This window comes from Balaenoptera ricei, chromosome 10 (genome assembly GCF_028023285.1).
Source record: "Balaenoptera ricei isolate mBalRic1 chromosome 10, mBalRic1.hap2, whole genome shotgun sequence".
In the NCBI taxonomy this organism is placed as follows: Eukaryota; Metazoa; Chordata; class Mammalia; order Artiodactyla; family Balaenopteridae; genus Balaenoptera; species Balaenoptera ricei.
The window spans coordinates 96,942,987-96,964,039 of NC_082648.1; the positions used below are offsets into that span (position 1 = coordinate 96,942,987).

Consider the following 21,053-nt stretch of genomic DNA (forward strand, 5'->3'; position numbering starts at 1 on the left):
CCGCACAGTCGGTGTGCTGCAACCTTCGTGGTGCCAGGAAGAAAGCACTGCTGTTACTGTGCTTATTTCACACCTGCAGAAACCAAGTCTTAGGAGAGTTAAGTAACTTGTCTAAGTCTGCACAGCTAGAATCTGAACCCGTGAGACCAGGCTCCTAGGCAGAGATCGTCAACCCCTGTGGGGACACAAAGACTTTCCAAGGAATAGTGGGACTGCCGGTTCTAAGAACACCCATTTCCAGATCCTCAAGTTTCCTTAGTTACTGTTTTCTGTGAGTGATCGTCCTGAGAATGTGCAGGTGTTGGCAGTATCCCTTAATCCCACTTTACAGAAGAAAGGCACACCTCCACCCATCCCAAACATCCTTTTGGTGAAGGTTCCAGGGTGGAAACACTCCCAGCTTTGCACCAAACAATGGGGGAAGGCTGTTCTAACAGCAGATCAAGTCTCATAAGCTACTTGTTAAGAAGGAAGCACGAGAAATGGGACGTCAGTCCAGAGCTCAAAGAGTAGCTGGGGAGAGCGCCGTGATCAGAGTCATGACCGAATAACTACATAAGTGCTCTGAAGGAGAGGGATGTGAGCACAGACGACAAGGATCCAAATCCAGACCAGCGTCAAGACAGCCGACCCTGAGGACGAGGGCCTCAGCTGGGATGGAAGGATAAGTATGTGTCCCCTGAAACAGGGACGACAAACTTCTGCAAAGAGCCAGAGAGTAAATGTTTCCGGCTTTGCAAGCCACTGATTCTCTATAGCAACCACTCAACTCTGCCACAGAGTCAAAGGCGATAAGCAACCAGCAGCTGTGACTGTGTGCCAGTAAGGTGTTATTTACGACAACAGGCAGTGGAAGACCCCATTCTTAGTTTGCCTGGACATTTATCAGAAAAAAATAGGCCTTGGTTGGTAGCGTTGGATGATTTCGAGCTACCAGTGGGAGGAGATGCTGACAATGGTGAGGGCCGCGGTGGAGGGATCTTTCCTGGGACAAAAGGAATGGCAGGTCCAGAGGCCAGGTATAGGTAGGGGGTGTGGTGTCTACAAGGAAAAAGGTCCCTGCTGCAGGAGCCCCAGAGTCCGGGAGGGTGGCAACAGGGCTGGCCAGACATGGCAGGGCCCCGCAGGGCCATCTACCCCAAGGCAGGAGGAAGCTTTCCGAGGTTTGGAAGGCGTTTTTCATTTGGGCTGAGAGGATGGTGTTTAGGGCTGGGGGAGTAGGGCAGGGCCAGGTGGTGACAGGATGATGTAATCAGATTTGTGTTTTGAAAACACTGCGGGGTATGAGAGCCTGAGGGAGACAGGAGCCTACTGCACTAGTGAAGGGAGCTCAGCCTGGGGTGTTGGGAGTGGAAGGGAGAGGAGTAGTGGTGCTGGGCGCTACGCAGCAGGGAAGAAGAACTGGGCAGAGAGGAACAAGGAGGTGTCGGGAGGAGGGCCAGGTTCAGGCTGGAGATGAGGGTCACTGGGGAGGAGAAGATACAGAAGCACCTGTGCTGCAGCCTACACTTGAAGATTGCTTCCTTTCCTCTCTCCCCCCAGTCCTTGCATTTCTGGCTACCCTTTAGTGCCCCACTCATCCATGTATATCTGGAGGAGTAGCAGGGCCCCTCCCCGAGATAATGGGGCAGGGAGTACAGAGATGCGGAACCAACCGGAAGTCACTGAAGCTTAGGGGGCTCCAAGGGGTCTGGGCTGTGCCTCACACTCACCTGAGGGCAGCAGACCTTCCTGCTCTGGGGGGACTTCCGGCCGGAGTATCTCCTAGAAATGAGGAAAGAAAAATCTCTTTCTAGGGAAGAGAAAAAAAGTAGTTCTTCAGTTCCTTCTTGTCTCGGGGGTGACACTGCAGAGCAGGAGCTTTGAGACAGCCCCCCTCCCTGGAGGCGACAGCAACAGCAAGAGGACTGGCCTCAGACAAAGCAGAGCCTCTCGGTTATTCCACCTGCTGAGTGACCTCGGGCAAATTACCTAACATCTCTGATCCTGTTAAAGGGTGTGAATACTAACTACCTTGAAGGGCTGATGAGCCAATTAAAGAAAATGACGTATGCAGAGAGTACACAGGGCAAGCACTCAACCCATAAGAAAAAACAAAAAACGCACTGGCTTCAAAAGAAAAACAAAAACTCAGAACTTTGCACAACTGAAATGAATAAATGTTGGACTAAACACTTAAAAGAGTAACAATTTATCAACCTCTTAAGATGTTAAATTTAATATTCATTGAAATGTCATTAAATTTGAAGACAATTTCCAGGTTAGATTTTTTTTTTTCACTTTGAAATTCCTGTGTGTCCATGACGACTGCTGGGAAAGCAAACCTTTTGAGTTGGTAGCTGCAAATGCTTAGAAAAATAAGTGGTGGCTATTATAATTTCCAGCTGATAACTGCAGCCATACTCTTCCCTAAGGGCTGCCAGGTATGCTCTTCCCTTGTGCCCTGGACCAGGACTTCTCAAACTGGAATGTGCTTACAGATCCCTGGGAGACCCCTGCAAACTGCAGGCTCTGCTTTAGTCGATCTAGAGAGACGCCGATGCCGCTGGTCCTTGGACCACACTTAGAGCAGCGAGTCTTTGCCACACCACGGGAGCCACGTGGGGCAGAGAGGTGAAGGCCCAGCAGCCTGCCTCCTGAGCCAGGAAACCAACCCCAGGGAGGAGGCCTCACGGGAGAGGGGGCTGCTGAACTACCCTGCCCTCCTCCCCTACCCATTCTATTTCCGCTCTTTTCAGCTGGCATCTAAGAGCGAACAAGGGTGGCTCTCCTACCCCCAACCCTGTTAATTCCTCCAGCACACCTTTCTCTACTCTGTTTTCTCTTCTGTATCACTTTCCTTGAAATCTGGGCCCCGCCTTTTACCACCTGATGTTAATAGCTGTTTCAAAGTTCCCTAACAGGGTTTTTTTTGGAGGGGGATGATGGGAATGTATTGGAATTAGTGGTGATGTGAATACACTAAAAATCACTGAATTACACATTTCAAAAGGGTTAATTTTATGTTATGTAAATTAGGTTTCAATAAAGCCGATATATAAAGATCACCAACAACCTAACTGCATGATTCCATGGCTTCCTCCTAGGCCTGGTTCTGTGGTACTCTGTAGCAGTTGGCACCACTGACCATCCCTCAGTATAGCCCACCTTGGCTGCCACAGCCCTATTCTTTCTGGGCTCCTCCTGCCTCTGATTTCTCTTTCTGCTGCCTCCTGCGTGTAGGAGGTCCCCAAGGCTCTGACCTCAGCCTCCTTGTCTTCTCCCTTCTTTGATATTCCCATTTAGAGGTAATTTCTACAAACACATCTATTTGAATAAATCCTCAGTCGGGAGTCCCAGCCCTGATCTCTCCCCTAGCCGTATCACCAACAATGTCTTAGACGTCTCCACCTGATGTTCCATCCTTCCCTCAAACTCATCATCTAAAATTGAACGTATAGCCTTTCTCCACAGACCTGATCCTCCTCTTGATTTCTTACTTCTAAATGGAACATCTACAAATGCTGGCTGCTAGATGCTTAGAGCTGCTTAGAATCTGGAACCCGCCCCAGCTCCAGTCTCTTCCTGGCCTGTCCTACTGTGCTTGAAAGCTCTTGAATTTCCATGAGTTTCCATCCTTCTTATGGTTTCACGTCCATCTTCACAACTGTGCAGAAAAGCGTTAACACAGCAGTCCTGACTACTGTCCTTGAAAAGTCCTGATTGCAAGGTTGGCCCTTGATTGGCATCTGGGGATGTAGCTTTCGGGAGGGCTCCCACCACTGATAAGAGTGGCTCACTGTGCCCAAACTGTCTGTGCAAACAATGTGGTTTACGCTGAATACCCACTTTCCTTCTGGGAGTTTGGAATCTGGGTATGTGATCACACAGGGGAGCGCCTATGTGATCAGCCCCCAGTAAAACCCTGGGCATTGGGGTCCCTAACGAGCTCCTCTGACAGGCAACATGTAACACGAGTTGTCACAACTCGCTGGGGGAATTAAAGTGGGTCCTGTGTGACTCTGCGGGAAAGGACTCTTGCAAGCTTGTGCTGGTTTTACTGGACTTTGCTCCACGTGTCTTTTCCCTTTGCAGATTGTGCTTTGTGCCCTTTCGCTGCCATAGATCACAGCGGTGAGTACAACTACACACTGAGTCCTGCGTGTGTCCTAGGGAATTACCGAAAGTTAACACGGCCTTGGGGACAATTCCCCCACCCTAGTTTAACCTAGCCACAATCCTAACTGCAGTTTTCCAGGCTTCAGAGAGAGGGTCTTTAGGGGACACGTCACCCAACTTCCCACCCAACACGGAACCTTTTAGGCAGCATGCGGCAGCTCTGCCAGGGCCCCCCAGGGATAGGAAGCTCACCACGGTGAGACAGCACTGCCTCTTGGGAGGTCCCTCCTTCCTGCCGAGCACCCTTGCTTTCCCCGAGGGCATTAGACTGAGGGAGGGGAATGGTTTACCTAGTCAGAGAAGCCAGACTGACCGAAGCAGGAGACTGATTAGCCTATCTGGACAAAATCCTGGCTCCCCAACTGTGCTGAAAAACCCTGGGCACACAAACCTCTCTGCACCTCAGTTCTCGCTGTAAGATGGAGGTGACAGGATTTCTCATAAAGCTGCGGTGGGGAATGACACAAGTCAAACAGTGGCTGGTGCAGAGCACGACGTGTGCATTAGCATTATTTTTATTCAGATTACTGCTAGGTGCTCAGATACATGCTCTTTGACAGTATGAACTGTTTTCAACATATTTAAGAAAAAAAAAAAACTCTCCTCACTCCTATCCCCTCCACAGGGTCCTAGATGTTGCTACAGGGGTTTGATTAGCCAGATGTTGTCTGCCCCCTGGGTCCTACTGACCATTAAAGACGAGGCTTTGCTGCATCCCTGGGGTGCCCCATAAAAAGGGGCAGACAGGGGGCTTCCCTGGTGGTGCAGTGGTTGGGAATCTGCCTGGCGGTGCAGGGGACGCGGGTTCGAGCCCTGGTCTGGGAAGATCCCACATGCTGCGGAGTGACTGGGCCCGTGAGCCACAATTGCTGAGCCTGCGCGTCTGGAGCCTGTGCTCCGCAACAAGAGAGGCCGCGACAGTGAGAGGCCCGTGCAACGCGATGAAGAGTGGTCCTTGCTTGCCACAACTAGAGAAAGCCCTCGCACAGAAACGAAGACCCAACACAGCAATCAATCAATCAATCAATCAATCAATCAATAAGAACATGAATTTCTAAAAAAATAAAAAAGGGGCAGACAGCCCCCAGCTGGAGGATGTAAATTTATCCTAACCCAAGGAGGCGTCGCCCTGGCTTCACAGTCCTGAGCTGAATCCTGGTTTAGCCACCCACAGGCTGGTTGCCCATCAGAGTCCTTTCACTATTGCCACGGGGACTGCCTCACTGTTGCCACGAGGACTGCCTCTTTGTCCCCTCAGTGCCTGTGGGTCTTATCACTTGCCGTCCCCTCTGCCTGGAACACAGTGGTCCTCCGCTTCTCCTGCCACTTACTGACTTTCTCAGGGCTGGACGGGGTCCCCCGCCTCCTGCTGCCTCAGCACCCTGTATACCCGTCACCAGTGCCCAGTCCACTGTAGGATAACTGCCTGACCTCGATTTCCCACTAGACCACACAGCGGAGGCTGTGCTTGCCTCCACGCCGTGTTCCCAGTGTTTATTTCGCACAGCGCCTGGCACGTGGCGCTCTTTACATGTCTGTTAATTGCGAAAAGAAAGTTGGCTTCGGGCAAGTTGCTTCTCTGAACTCTGGTTTCCTCACCTGTGAAGTGGATTTAATGTGTACTTCAGCTGGCCGTTGTGAGGATTAAATCAAAAGGATACCTGGGGCTTCCCTGGTGGCGCAGTGGTTGAGAATCCGCCTGCCAATGCAGGGGACATGGGTTCAAGCCCTGGTCCGGGAAGATCCCACATGCCGCAGAGCAACTAAGCCTGTGTGCCACAACTACTGAGCCTGCGTTCTAGAGCCTGTGACCCACAACTACTGAGCCCATGTGCCACAACTACTGAAGCCCCCGTGTCTAGAGCCTGTGCTCCGCAACAAGAGAAGCCACCGCAATGAGAAGCCTGTGCACTGCAACGAAGAGTAGTCCCTGCTCACCGCAACTAGAGAAAGCCCGCACGCAGCAACAAAGACCCAATGCAGCCAAAAATAAAAAAATAAAATAAATAAATTTATATATATATATATATATATATATATATATATATATAAAAGGATACCTGGTGCCTGGCACATGGTAGACACCTAATAACTGACATCTATTATTTTAAAATTCCCACACATCCCAGCACTTCTGGTGTGCTGACTCTACAGTTGCTAAGCATTAACATTTCAGTCATTTTGGAGGGTAGTATGGGGTACGTGAGAGAGAACCAAGCCTAAGGATTTCAGTATTAAGGCCCCTCCCAGCCTGGACTAGATGGTAGCTGGGTGTGTGGCAGGGGACAGAGGGGACGGAAGTCCCTAGCTGGCACCTTACCCTTCAGCAGTCTTTTTCTCTGCAACATTAATTCTTCTCTCCGGAATCTCTCTGGATCCAGTTTCGAGTAGTCCCAGCTATTATAGCTGTGTGGGCAAGGATATATACCTAAGAGGGAGTCAAGAGTGATCGTGAAAACTTCTGCAAAAGAGAAAGGGAGGCAGAAAATGGAAGACAGAGGCCTCTGAGATGCCCCTGCTGGTCCCGGGGAGGCTGGGCTTCCAGCATTATCCCTCCTCCCTCCCCCCAGTACTGGCCTTGTAGCCTTGAGTGAGCCACTTCCTCTCTACGAGACTTTGGTTTCTTCACCTGGAAAATGGAGATGCCCACCCTGCCCTCCTGACAGTGTGAGTGTGAGGATCAGATCACACCACACACGTGTGAACCTGTGACACGCTACACAGATGTGAAGGCATAGTAATTATTTGTTTTCCTGTCTATCTCCTCTGCCTTGAAGGCGGGGGCTGGGTCTGATTCATCTTTGCACCTCCAGGGCTTAGTATTGGACCTGGCACACAATAAATAGGCACTTAGTAAATGTTTGTTCAACATACTATTACACTTCGCTGGGCTTCCCTGGTGGCTCAGTGGTTAAGAATCTGCCTGCCAATGCAAGGGACACGGGTTCAAGCCCTGGCCCAGGAAGATCCCACATGCTGCAGAGCAACTAAGCCTGTGTGCCACAACTACTGAGCCTGTGCTCTAGAGCCCGCAAGCCACAACTACTGAGCCCACGTGCCACAACTACTGAAGCCTGCGCACCTAGAACCCGTGCTCCGCAACAAGAGAAGCCACCTCAATGAGAAGCTTGTGCACAGCACCAAAGACCCAACACAGCCAAAAATAAATAAATAAATAAATTTATAAAAACAAACAAAAAACCATACTATTACACTTTGCTAAGTACCAGAAATGGCTTTGCCCAAAATATTCAATGGCGATGCTTATGGGGCTAATACTTTTCTTTTAAGGGAACCATTTGTTTCAGAGTCCTGACTTCTCGGAGCCTGAATCCTCAGATATTAGAGAAATTCCACTATCTCTCGCAGTTATTTGATTTAGGAAGGAAAAGACCAAAGATTACTTGAAAAATTTGAGCCCTTATGCAAAGCTGCTGTCTTCATTGGACAAAGAAAGCAGACAGGAGGTTTATTACTGGGGGTGGATTAGGGGAAGGAGGCACAGTCTTGGACAAAAAGGGGAATAGGAAGAAGGAACAGAAAGAAAAGAGTCAGAGAATGGGAGGCAAGATGGCATGGTGGTCAAAGACCTAGCTTTGCAGTGGGACAGCCTGGGTCTGAATACCTGCTCCCCCATTTGTTTCCTTTAGGACTTCTTTGATGCTGCATATGTTAAAAGGACTGAATAGGTGTGCAGAAAATAGTCAACATAGCAGTCTCAAGCCTACTGTCCTTAAAAAAGCCTGTTTGCAAGACTGGCCCTTGGTTGGCATCTGATATAAAACTTTCCCTAACTACCTAGGAGAAATAGATACATTCCTAGAAACATACAACCTACTAAGACTGAATTATCAAGAAATAGGGAATATAGTTCAAGATGGCAGAGGAGTAAGACGTGGAGATCACCTTCCTCCCCGCAAATACATCAGAAATACATCTACATGTGGAACAACTATAGAACACCTTCTGAATGCTGGCAGAAGACTTCCCAAAAGGCAAGAAACTCCCCATGTACCTGGGTAGGGCAAAAGAAAAAAGAAAAAAACAGAGACAAAAGAATAGGGATGGGACCTGTGCCAGTGGGAGGGAGCTGTGAAGGAGGAAAGGTTTCCACACACTAGGAGGCCCCTTCGAGGGTGGAGACTGCGGGTGGCGGAGGGGGGAAGCTTCGGAGCCACGGAGGAGAGCGCAGCCACAGGGGTGCGGAGGGCAAAGCGGAGAGATTCCCGCACAGAGGCTCGGCGCCAAGCAGCACTCACCAGCCCGAGAGGCTTGTCTGCTCGACCGCCGGGGCGGGCGGGGGCTGGGAGCTGAGGCTCGGGCTTCGGTTGGATCCAAGGGAGAGGACTGGGGTTGGCGGCGTGAACACAGCCTGAGGGGGCTAGTGCGCCACAGCTAGCCGGGAGGGAGTCCGGGAAAAAGTCTGCAACTGCCTAAGAGGCAAGAGACCATTGTTTCAGGATGCGCGAGGAGAAGGGATTCAGAGCACCGCCTAAACGAGCTCCAGAGACGGGCGCGAGCCGCAGCTATCACCGCGGACCCCAGCGACGGGCATGAGATGCTAAGGCTGCTGCTGCCGCCACCAAGAAGCCTGTGTGCGAGCACAGGTCACTCTCCACACCGCCCCTCCTGGGAGACTGCGCAGCCCGCCACTGCCAGGGTCCTGTGAGCCAGGGACAACTTCCCCAGGATAACACACACCGGCCTCTGCCGCCTGCAGGCTCGCCCCGCATTCCGTACTCCTTCCTCCCCCCGGCCTGAGTGAGCCAGAGCCCCCTAATCAGCTGCTCCTTTAACCCCATCCTATCTGGGTGGAGAACAGATGACCTCAGGCGACCTACATGCAGAAGCTGGGCCAAATCCAAAGCTGAACTCCAGGAGCTGTGCGAACAAAGAAGAGAAAGGGAAATTTCTCCCAGCAGCCTCAGGAGCAGCAGATTAAATCTCCACAGTCAACTTGATGTACCTGCATCTGTGGAATACCTGAATAGACAACGAATCATCCCAAAACTGAGATGGTGGACTTCGGGAGCAACTGTAGACTTGGGGTTTGCTTTCTATGTCTAATTTGTTCCTGGCTTTATGTTTATCTTAGTTTAGTATTTAGAGCTTATTATTATTGGTAGATTTGTTTATTGATTTGGTTGCTCTCTTCCTTTTTATATATATATATATATATATATTTTTTCCTTTTCCTCTTTTTGTGAGTGTGTATGTGCACGCTTCTTTGTGTGATTTTCTCTATATAGCTTTGCTTTTACCATTTGTCCTAGGGTTCTGTCTGTCCGTTTTTTTCTTAGTATAGTTTTTAGCTCTTGTTATCATTGGTGGACTTGTTTTTTGGTTTGGTTGCTCTCTTCTTTCTTTCTTTTTTTAAAAAGTTTATTACTTTAAAATTTTTTTATTTTTAATAATAGTTTTTTATTTTTTATTTTAATAACTTTATCTTTCTTTCTTTCTTTCCTTCCTTCCTTCCTTCCTTCCTTCCTTCTTTCTCTCCCTCCCTCCATCCCTCCCTCTCTCTCTCTCTCTCTTTCTTTCTTTCTTTTTTCTCCCTTTTCTTCTGAGCCATGTGGCTGACAGGGTCTTGGTGCTCCTGTTGGGTGTCAGGCCTGAGCCTCTGAGGTGGGAGAGCCGAGTTCAGGACACTGGTCCACCAGAGACCTCCTGGCCCCATGTAATATCAAATGGCGAAAGTTCTCCCTGTCTCAATGCTAAGACCCAGCTCCACTCAATGACCAGCAAGCTACAGTGCTGGACACCCTATGCCAAACAACTACCAAGACAAAAACACAACCCCACCCATTAGCAGAGAGGCTGCCTAAAATCATAATAAGTTCACAGACACCCCAAAACACACCACCAGACGCGGTCCTGACCACAAGAAAGATAAGATCCAGCCTCATCCACCAGAACACAGGCACCAGTCCCCTCCACCAGGAAGCCTACACAAGCCATGGAACCAACCTTACCCACTGGGGGCAGACATCAAAAACAACAGGAACTATGAACCTGCAGCCTGAGAAAAGGAGGCCCCAAACACAGTAAGTTAAGCAAAATGAGAAGACAGAGAAATACGCAGCAGATGAAGGAGCAAGGTAAAAACCCACCCGACCAAACAAATGAAAAGGAAATAGGCAGTCTACCTGAAAAAGAATTCAGAGTAATGATAGTAAAGATGATCCAAAATCTTCGAAATAGAATGGAGAAAATACAAGAAACGTTTAACAAGGACATAGAAGAACTAAAGAGTAAACAAACAATGATGCACAACACAATAGATGAAATTAAAAATTCTCTGGAAGGAATCAATAGCAGAATAACTGAGGCAGAAGAAGGGATAAGTCACCTGGAAGATAAAATAGTGGAAATAACTACTGCAGAGCAGAATAAAGAAAAAAGAATGAAAAGAATTGAGGACAGTCTCAGAGACCTCTGGGACAACATTAAACGCACCAACATTCAAATTATAGGGGTCCCAGAAGAAGAAGAGAAAAAAAAAAAAGGGACTGAGAAAATATTTGAAGAGATTATAGTTGAAAACTTCCCTAATATGGGAAAGGAAACAGTCAATCAAGTCCAGGAAGCACAGAAAGTCCCATACAGGATAAATCCAAGGAGAAACACGCCAAGACACATATTAATCAAACTATCAAAAATTAAATACAGGGCTTCCCTGGTGGCGCAGTGGTTGAGAATCTGCCTGCCAATGCAGGGGACACGGGTTCGAGCCCTGGTCTGGGAAGATCCCACATGCCGCGGAGCGACTAAGCCCGTGAGCCACAATTGCTGAGCCTGCGCATCTGGAGCCTGTGCTCCGCAACGGGAGAGGCCACGATAGTGAGAGGCCTGCGCACCGCGATGAAGAGTGGCCCCCACTTGCCGCAACTAGAGAAAGCCCTCGCACAGAAACGAAGACCCAACACAGCCATAAATAAATAAATAAATAAATAAATAAAATTAAAAAAAAAAAAAAAATTAAATACAAAGAAAAAGTATTAAAAGCAGCAACGGAAAAGCAACAAATAACATACAAGAGAATCCCCATAAGGTTAACAGGCGATCTTTCAGCAGAAACTCTGCAAGCCAGAAGGGAGTGGCAGGACACATTTAAAGTGATGAAAGGGAAAAACCTACAACCAAGATTACTCTACCCAGCAAGGATTTCATTCAGATTTGACGGAGAAATTAAAACGTTTACAGACAAGCAAAAGCTAAGAGACTTCAGCACCACCAAGCCAGCTTTACAACAAATGCTAAAGGAACTTCTCTAGACATGAAACACAAGAGAAGGAAAAGACCTACAATAACAAACCCAAAACAATTAAGAAAATGGTAATAGGAACACACATATTGATAACTACCTTAAATGTAAATGGATTAAATGCTCCAACCAAAAGACATAGACTGGCTGAATGGATACAAAAACAAGACCTGTACATATGCTGTCTACAAGAGACCCACTTCAGACCTAGGGACAGATACAGACTGAAAGTGAGGGGATGGAAAAAGATATTCCATGCAAATGGAAATCAAAAGAAAGCTGGAGTAGCAATTCTCATATCAGACAAAATACACTTTAAAATAAAGACTATTACAAGAGACAAAGAAGGACACTACATAATGATCAAGGGATCAATCCAAGAAGAAGATATAAAAATTGTAAATATTTATGCACCCAGGGACTTCCCTGGTAGCACAGTGGTTAAGAATCCGCCTGCCAATGCAGGGGACACAGGTTCGAGCCCTGGCCTGGGAAGATCCCACATGCTGCAGAGCAACTAAGCCTGTGTGCCACAGCTATTGAGCCTGCACTCGAGGGCCCACGAGCCACAACTACTGAAGCCCGCGCACCTAGAGCCCATGCTCCGCAACAAGAGAAGCCACCACAATGAGAAGCTCGCGCACCACAACAAAGAGTAGCCCCTGCTTGCTGCAACTAGAGAAAGCCCGCGCACAGCAACAAAGACCCAATACAGCCAAAAATAAAATAATAAATAAATAAAAGTAAATTTAAAAAAATATTTATGCACCCAACACAGGAGCACCTCAATACATAAGGCAAATGCTAACAGCCATAAAAGGGGAAATCGACAGTAACACAATAATAGTAGGGGACTTTAACACCCCACTTTCACCAATGGACAGATCATCCAAAATGAAAATAAATAAGGAAACACAAGCTTTAAATGATACATTAAACAAGATGGACTTAATTGATATTTATAGGACATTTCATCCAAAAACAACAGAATACACTTTCTTCTCAAGTGCTCATGGAACATTCTCCAGGATAGATCATATCTTGGGTCACAAATCAAGCCTTGGTAAATTGAAGAAAATTGAAATCATATCAAGTATCTTTTCTGACCACAACGCTATGAGACAAGATATCCATTACAGGAAAAAATCTGTAAAAAATACAAACACATGCAGGCTAAACAATACACTACTAAATAACCAAGAGATCACTGAAGAAATCAAAGAGGAAATAAAAAAATACGTAGAAACAAATGACAATGAAAACACAATGACTCAAAACCTATGGGATGCAGCAAAAGCAGTTCTAAGAGGGAAGTTTATAGCAATACGATCCTACCTCAAGAAACAAGAAACATCTCAAATAAACAACCTAACCTTACACCTAAAGCAATTAGAGAAAGAAGAACAAAAAAACCCCAAAGTTAGCAGAAGGAAAAAAATCATAAAGATCAGATCAGAAATAAATGAAAAAGAAATGAAGGAGACAATAGCAAGGATCAATAAAACTAAAAGCTTGTTCTTTGAGAAGATAAACAAAATTGATAAACCATTAGCCAGACTCATCAAGAAAAAAAGGGAGAAGACTCAAATCAATAGAATTAGAAATGAAAAAGGAGAAGTAACAACTGACACTGCAGAAATACAAAGGATCATGAGAGATTACTACAAGCAACTCTATGCCAATAAAATGGACATCCTGGAAGAAATGGACAAATTCTTAGAAAAGCACAACCTTCCAAGACTGAACCAGGATGAAATAGAAAATATAAACAGACCAATCACAAACACTGAAATTGAAACTGTGATTAAAAATCTTCCAACATGGGGCTTCCCTGGTGGCGCAGTGGTTGAGAGTCTGCCTGCCAATGCAGGGGACACGGGTTCAAGCCCTGGTCTGGGAAGATCCCACATGCCACGGAGCGACTAGGCACGTGAGCCACAATTGCTGAGCCTGTGCGTCTGGAGCCTGTGCTCCGCAACAAGAGAGGCCGCAATAGTGAGAGGCCTGTGCACCTCGATGAAGAGTGGCCCCCGCTTGCCGCAACTGGAGAAAGCCCTCGCACAGAAACAAAGACCCAACACAGCCAAAATAAATAAATAAATAATTATTTAAAAAAAAAAAAATCTTCCAACAAACAAAAGCCCAGGACCAGGTGGATTCAGAGGCGAATTCTATCAAACATTTAGAGAGGAGCTAACACTTATCCTTCTCAAACTCTTCCAAAATATAGCAGAGGGAGGAACACTCCCAAACTCATTCTACGAGGCCACCATCACCCTGATACCAAAACCAGACAAAGATGCCACAAAAAAAGAAAACTACAGGCCAATATCACTGATGAACATAGATGCAAAAATCCTCAACAAAATACTAGCAAACAGAATGCAACAGCACATTAAAAGGATCATACACTATGATCAAGTGGGGTTTATCCCAGGAATGCAAGGATTCTTCAATATACACAAATCAATCAATGTGATAAACCATATTAACAAACTGAAGGAGAAAAACCATATGATCATCTCAACAGATGCAGAAAAAGCTTTTGACAAAATTCAACACCCATTTATGATAAAAAAACCTCCAGAAAGTAGGCATAGAGGGAACTTAACATAATAAAGGCCATATATGACTAACCCACAGCCAACATCGTTCTCAATGGTGAAAAACTGAAACCATTTCCACTAAGATCAGGAACAAGACAAGGTTGCCCATTCTCACCACTAATATTCAACATAGTTTTGGAAGTTTTAGCCACAGCAATCAGAGAAGAAAAAGAAATAGAAGGAATCCAAATCGGAAAAGAAGAAGTAAAACTGGCACTCTTTGTACATGACATGACACTATATGTAGAGAATCCTAAAGATACTACCAGAAAACTACTACAGCTAATCAGTGAATTTGATAAAGTAGCAAGATACAAAATTAATGCAAGAAATCTCTTGCATTCCTATACACTAATGATGAAAAATCTGAAAGAGAAATTAAGGAAACACTCCCATTTACCATTGCAACAACAACAAAATACCTAGGAATAAACCTACCTAAGGAGACAAAAGACCTGTATGCAGAAAACTATAAGACACTGATGAAAGAAATTAAAGATGATACAAACAGATGGAGAGATATACCATGTTCTTGGATTGGAAGAATCAACATTGTGATAATGACTATACTACCCAAAGCAATCTACAGATTCAATGCAGTCCCTATCAAATTACCAATGGCATTTTTCACAGAACTAAAACAAAAAATTTCACAATTTGTATGGAAACACAAAAGACCCCGAATAGCCAAAGCAATCTTGAGAAAGAAAAAGAGCTGGAGGAATCAGGCTCCCTGACTTCAGACTATACTACAAAGCTACAGTAATCAAGACAGTATGGTACTGGCACAAAAACAGAAATATAGATCAATGAAACAGGATAGAAAGCCCAGAGATAAACCCACGCACATATGGTCACCTTATCTTTGACAAAGGAGGCAAGAATATACAATGGAGAAAAGACAGCCTCTTCAATAAGTGGTGCTGGGAAAACTGGACAGGTACATGTAAAAGTATGAAATTGGAACACTCCCTAACACCATACACAAAAATAAACTCAAAATGCATTAAAGACCTAAATGTAAGGCCAGACACTATCAAACTCTTAGAGGAAAATATAGGCAGAACACTACATGACATAAATCACAGCAAGATCCTTTTTGACCCACCTCCTAGAGAAAGAGAAATAAAAGCAAAAATAAACAAATGGGACCTAATGAAACTTAAAAGCTTTTGCACAGCAAAGGAAACCATAAACAAGATGAAAAGACAACCCTCAGAATGGGAGAAAATATTTGCTAACGAATCAACGGACAAAGGATTAATCTCCAAAATATAGAAGCAGCTCATGCAGTTCAATATCAAAAAAACAAACAACCCAATCCAAAAATGGGCAGAAGACCTAAACAGACATTTCTCCAAAGAAGATATACAGATTGCCAACAAACACATGAAAGGATGCTCAACATCATTAATCATTAGAGAAATGCAAATCAAAACTATAATGAGGTATCACTTTACACCAGTCAGAATGGCCATCACCAAAAAATCTACAAACAATAAATGCTGGAGAGGGTGTGGAGAAAAGGGAACCCTCTTGCACTGTTGGTAGGAATGTAAACTGATACAGCCACTATGGAAAACAGTATGGAGGTTCCTTAAAAAACTAAAAATAAAACTACCATACGACCCAGCGATCCCACTACTGGGCATATACCCTGAGAAAACCATAATTCAAAAAGAGTCATGTATCACAATGTTCACTGCAGCTCTATTTACAATAGCCAGGACATGGAAGCAACCTAAGTGTCCATCAACAGATGAATGGATAAAGAAGATGTGGCACATATATACAATGGAATATTACTCAGCCATAAAAAGAAACGAAATGGAGTTATTTGTAGTGAGGTGGATGGACCTAGAGACTGTTATACCGAGTGAAGTAAGTCAGAAAGAGAAAAACAAATACCGTATGCTAACACATATATATGGAATCTAAAAAAGAAAAAAAGAAAAAAAAATGGCTCTGAAGAACCTAGGGGCAGGACAGGAATTAACACGCAGGTGTAGAGAATGGACTTGAGGATGTGGGGAGGGGGAAGGGAATGGCATGGACTTATATATACTACCAAATGTAAAATAGATAGCTAGTGGGAAGCAGCCGCATAGCACAGGGAGATCAGCTTGGTGCTCTGTGACCAACTAGAGGGGTGGGATAGGGATGGTGGGAGGGAGACACAAGAGGGAGGAGATATGGGGATGTATGTATATGTATAGTGGATTCACTTTGTTATAAAGCAGAAACTAACACACCATTGTAAAGCAATTATATTCCAATAAAGATGTTAAAAACAAACAAACAAACAAAAACTCCCAACAAAGAAAAACCCGAGTCCAGATGGCTTCACAGATGAATTCTACAAAACTTTTAACTCCAATCCTTCTCAAACTCTTCCAAAAAACTGAAGAGGAGGGAATACTCCCAAACTCTTTTAAGGAGGCCAGCATTATCCTAATGCCAAAGCCAGATAAGAATACTAGAAGAAAAGAAAATTACAGGCCAGTATCCCTGATGGACCTAGGTATAAAAATTCTCAACAAAATAGTAGCAAACAGAATTCAACAGCACATTAAAGGGATCATACGCCATGATCAAGTGGGATTTATCCCTAGGATGCAAGGATGCTTTGACATACAAAAATCAATAAATGTGATACACCACATTGATGAAATGAAAGATAAAAATCGTATGATCATCTCAGTAAATGCAGAAAAATATTTGATAAAATTCAACACCTTTTCATGATAAAAATTCTCAACAAGTGGGTACAGAAGGAGCATACCTCAACATAATAAAGTCCACATATGACAAGCCCACAGCTAACATCATACTCAAATGTGAAAGGTTGAAAGATTTTCCTCTAAGATCAAGAACAAGGGTGGGTTTCCCTGGTGGCGCAGTGGTTAAGAATCCGCCTGCCAATGCAGGGGACATGGGTTTGAGCTCTGGTCCGGGAAGATCCCACATGCCGCGGAGCAACTAAGCCTGTGCGCCACAACTACTGAGCCCCCATGCCACAACTACTGAAGCCCGTGCACCTGGAGCCCATGCTCTGCAACAAGAGAAACCATGGCAATGAGAAGCCCGTGGACCGCAACGAAGAGTAGCCCCCACTTGCTGCACCTAGAGGAAGCCTGCACGCAGCAACGAAGACCCAATACAGCCAAAAAAAAAAAAATTACAAAAATAAATAAATAAACATATTTCAAAGCTATGAAAATCAAAACAATATAGTACTAGCAGAAAAACAGATCAATGAGACAGAATTGAGAGCCAAGCAATAAACCCATGCATATATGATCAACGAATATTTAACAAAGGAGCCAAGAATACTCAATGGGCAAAGGATAGTCTCTTCAATAAATGGTGTTGGGAAAACTGGATACTCATATGCAAAAGAATGAAACTGGACCCCCTTACACCATTCACAACTCAAAATGGATTAAGGACTTAAATGGACCTGAAATCATAAAACTCCTAGAATAAAACCCAGGCAAAAAGCTCCCTGACATTGGTCTCGGCAGTGATTTTGGAGGGTATGATACCAAAAGGACAAGAAACAAAAGCAAAAATAAACAAGTGGGACTACATTTAACTAAAAAGCTTCTGCACAGCAAAAGAAGCAACAAAATGAAAAGACAACCTACAGAATGGGAGAAAATATTTGCAAACCGTATGTCTAATAAGGGGATAATATTCAAAGTCTGTAAGGAACTTATACAACTCAGTAGCAAAAAAAAACAAACAATCCAATTAGAAAAAGAGAAAGGATCTGAATAGACGTTTTTCCAATGAAGACATACAAATGACCAACAAGTACATGAAAAGGTGCTCAACATCACTAATCATCAGGGAAATGCAAATCAAAACCACAATAAGATTATCACCTCTCATCTATTAAAATGGCTATTGTCAAAAAGACAAGAGACGACAAATGCTGTCGAGGTTGTGAGAAAAAAGGAAACTCTTGTGTACTGTTGTTAGGAATGTAAGTTGGAACAGCCACTATGGAAGCAGTATAGAAGTTCCTCAAAAAATTAAAAATAGAAGTACCATATGATCCAGGAATCTCACTTCTGGATATACAGCCAAAGGAAATGAAATCACTATCTCAAAGGGATATCTGCACTCTCATGTTCATTGCAGCATTATTCACAATAGCCAAGACCTGGAAACAACCTAACTGTCCACTCACAAATGAATGGGTAAAGAAACTATGGCATATATACACAAACAATAGAGCATTATTCAGCAATAAAAAGGAAGGAAATCCTGCCGTTTGTGACAATATGGATGGGCCCTGAGGACATTTTGCTAAGTGAAATAAGTCTCACAGAGAAAGACAAATACCGTATGATCTCACTTATGTGTGTGTAATCTAAAACAGCCAAACTCATACAAGCAGAGAGTAGAACAGTGGTTGCCAGGGACTGGGGGTGGGGAAAATCAGGAGGTGTGGGGCAAAGGGTACAAACTTGCAGTTACAGAATGAACAAGTTCCAGGGATGTAATGGACAGCATGGTGACTACAGTTAATAACACTGTATTGTACACTTGAAAGTTGCTCTGAGAGTAAATCTTTTTATTTATTTATTTATTTATTCGTGTATCTATTTTAGTTATTTTTGGCTGTGTTGAGTCTTTGTTGCTGCGCGCGGGGTTTCTCTAGTTGCGGCGAGCAGGGGCTTCTCTTGTTGTGGAGCATGGGCTCTAGGTGCGTGGGCTTCAGTAGTTGTGGCACGCGGGCTCAGTAGTTGTAGCGCATGGGCTTAGCTGCTCTGCGGCATGTGGGATCTTCCCGGACCAGGGCTCGAACCCGTGTGCCCTGCACTGGCAGGCGGATTCTTAACCACTGTGCCACCAGGGAAGTCCTGAGAGTAAATCTTAAATGTTCACCATAAAACAACAACAACATGATGGGGATTATGTGAGGTGAAGGATGTGTTAACTCACCTGCTTGTGGTAAAAGCTTCACAATATATATGTGTATCAAATTATCATACTGTATACCTTAAACTTCCATAGTGTCCTATGTCAATTATATCTCAATAAAGCTGGGGGAAATTTTATTCCCTAGCTGACGAGAGTGACTCACTGCGCCTAGACTGTTTATATAACAATGTAGCTGATGCTAAACACCTGCTTCCCTGGAACTTTGGTGCTTGATAGACAGAGGTGCCTCCATGACCAGCCTGCAGTAAAACCCTTGGGCGCTGTTTCTCTAATGGGCTTCTGGGCAGAAACATCACACACATGTTGCTACGTGTTCACTGCAGTGGGATGAGGGGCTCTGTATAACTCCTCACGGGAGGAGGAGGGCTGCACGTGAATTCCTCCAAACACTGCCTATCTTTCCCCTTATGATCTGGCTGTGTACCCTTACTACATCGCAATAATAAATCTTAGCCATAAATACAACTGTATGCTGAGACCTGTGAGTTCTACCAAATCTCCTAATGTGGAAGTGATCTCGGAGACCCTCAACACAGTAGGAAATGTGAAAGGTGCTTACTTAGCACAGTATCTAGTACACAGGGAACCTCTCAGCTTTCAACGACCTTAGAGGATGTCTGGGTTGAGATGGGGGACGTGAGGAAGGAGACTGAAAAGTAATTGACAGGCAAACATCAAGCTGGCACTGTGTGTGCTGCAGGGAGAGGGGGATGGCAGTTGGGTCAAGTGGGGTCACAGTGGGGGTGGAAGGTGGGATTATCTAGCCAGCACACTGCTTTTGGGTTCCTGGGTCCATCGGCCTACAGCACATTGTTAACTAACAGGGCTGTGCCGAAACCTGCTCCCTGCCGATGCAGCTGGGGACGAAAGGGGACTAGGAATGTCTCAGAACTGTTTGAGGATCATCAGTACTCCTCGGGCTCTAACCACACACTTTACTTTCTTGATTGTCAAGGAGAGAAAAGAGCAACTGCCTCAATGAAGAGGTGTGATGGCAAACAGGAACCTACCTGGGCTCGGGTGGAAGACGTGTTTCTGGAATTGCTTTCCCCGGGAGAAAGTAGCCACCTCTCACCTGAAATCCACAGGCTCATGGTGTTACAGATGTCAGACTTGAATTCGTGAGTGTTGAACCAGGACTGAGGGAAGCAGCAGCAGAAGCTGGTGTACAGGGCTTTACTCAGAAGTGATGGCAACCTCTGGGGGGCAAGCAGAGCTCAGGCAATATTCTGGACATTTCCACACCCAGAAAAGAGCCCCTGACTTCAGAAAGGACCTGTGATAAAACTCTCTACCTGACACCGTGCTGCCTTGCTGTTCACGAGGGAAGCAATTTCTATCTGCAGCTGCCCCACATTTCAGTGGACCCCTTACCCTACCTGGGACCACTCCTCAAACATCATGCTATGCTGGCCAGCAAACCCCCCTCCCCCAGCTCCTCTGCATGTGGTCTGTGCCTCAGCCCCTTCTACAACCTGGCCAAAGATTAGCGCACAAGATGACAAAGTACATTTGACATACCCATCTTGCTGTCTCCCAGAGATAATATTAAGTCCTACTTCCTGGTTTTTTTTTTTTCCTTTTCTGTGCGTAAGTGGTACTGTTGTTGCTTTTTAACTATGGTTAAGGTCAAATTATACATTTATATCTGGCTTTATTAATTTAACATCATAACATAAATACTTCCCCGGGTTACTATAAACTCTTCAGGATTTTTTTTTTCCAGTAGTGACCTTCATAATACTGTGCTGAGTGACCATATCAAAATTTACTTAAACATTCCGCATCTGTGGATACCGTCTTGTTTCTAGGACTTTGCATTACAAATTATGCAGAATAATTATATTTATTTATTAAGCTAGCTCAGTGTCTGGCACATATTAAGCAATCAAAAATTTGTTGAATGCATAAAAAAATTTGCTGAATGCATAAATGAAAGCAGCTTTTACTATATATTCAAATATGACTTCCAGAAGATGGTATAATAAGAGTAATAATAGCAGCTATTATATATTGGGGGCTTATCGTGTGCTGGGTGATACGTCAGATGCCTTACAAACATCATCTCATTT

At 44.9% G+C, this 21,053-nt stretch overlaps 1 protein-coding gene across 1 annotated transcript in view; it reads right to left on the reverse strand.

Annotated features, from left to right (window-relative positions):
• The window catches only part of FAM227A (family with sequence similarity 227 member A), a 67,840-nt gene that overhangs the window by 39,347 nt on the left and 7,440 nt on the right, over positions 1 to 21,053 (reverse strand). The window contains 3 exon segments of the mRNA XM_059936975.1: positions 1,713 to 1,764; positions 6,479 to 6,586; positions 20,057 to 20,180. Coding sequence (XP_059792958.1) covers positions 1,713 to 1,764; positions 6,479 to 6,586; positions 20,057 to 20,180 — 284 coding nt within the window.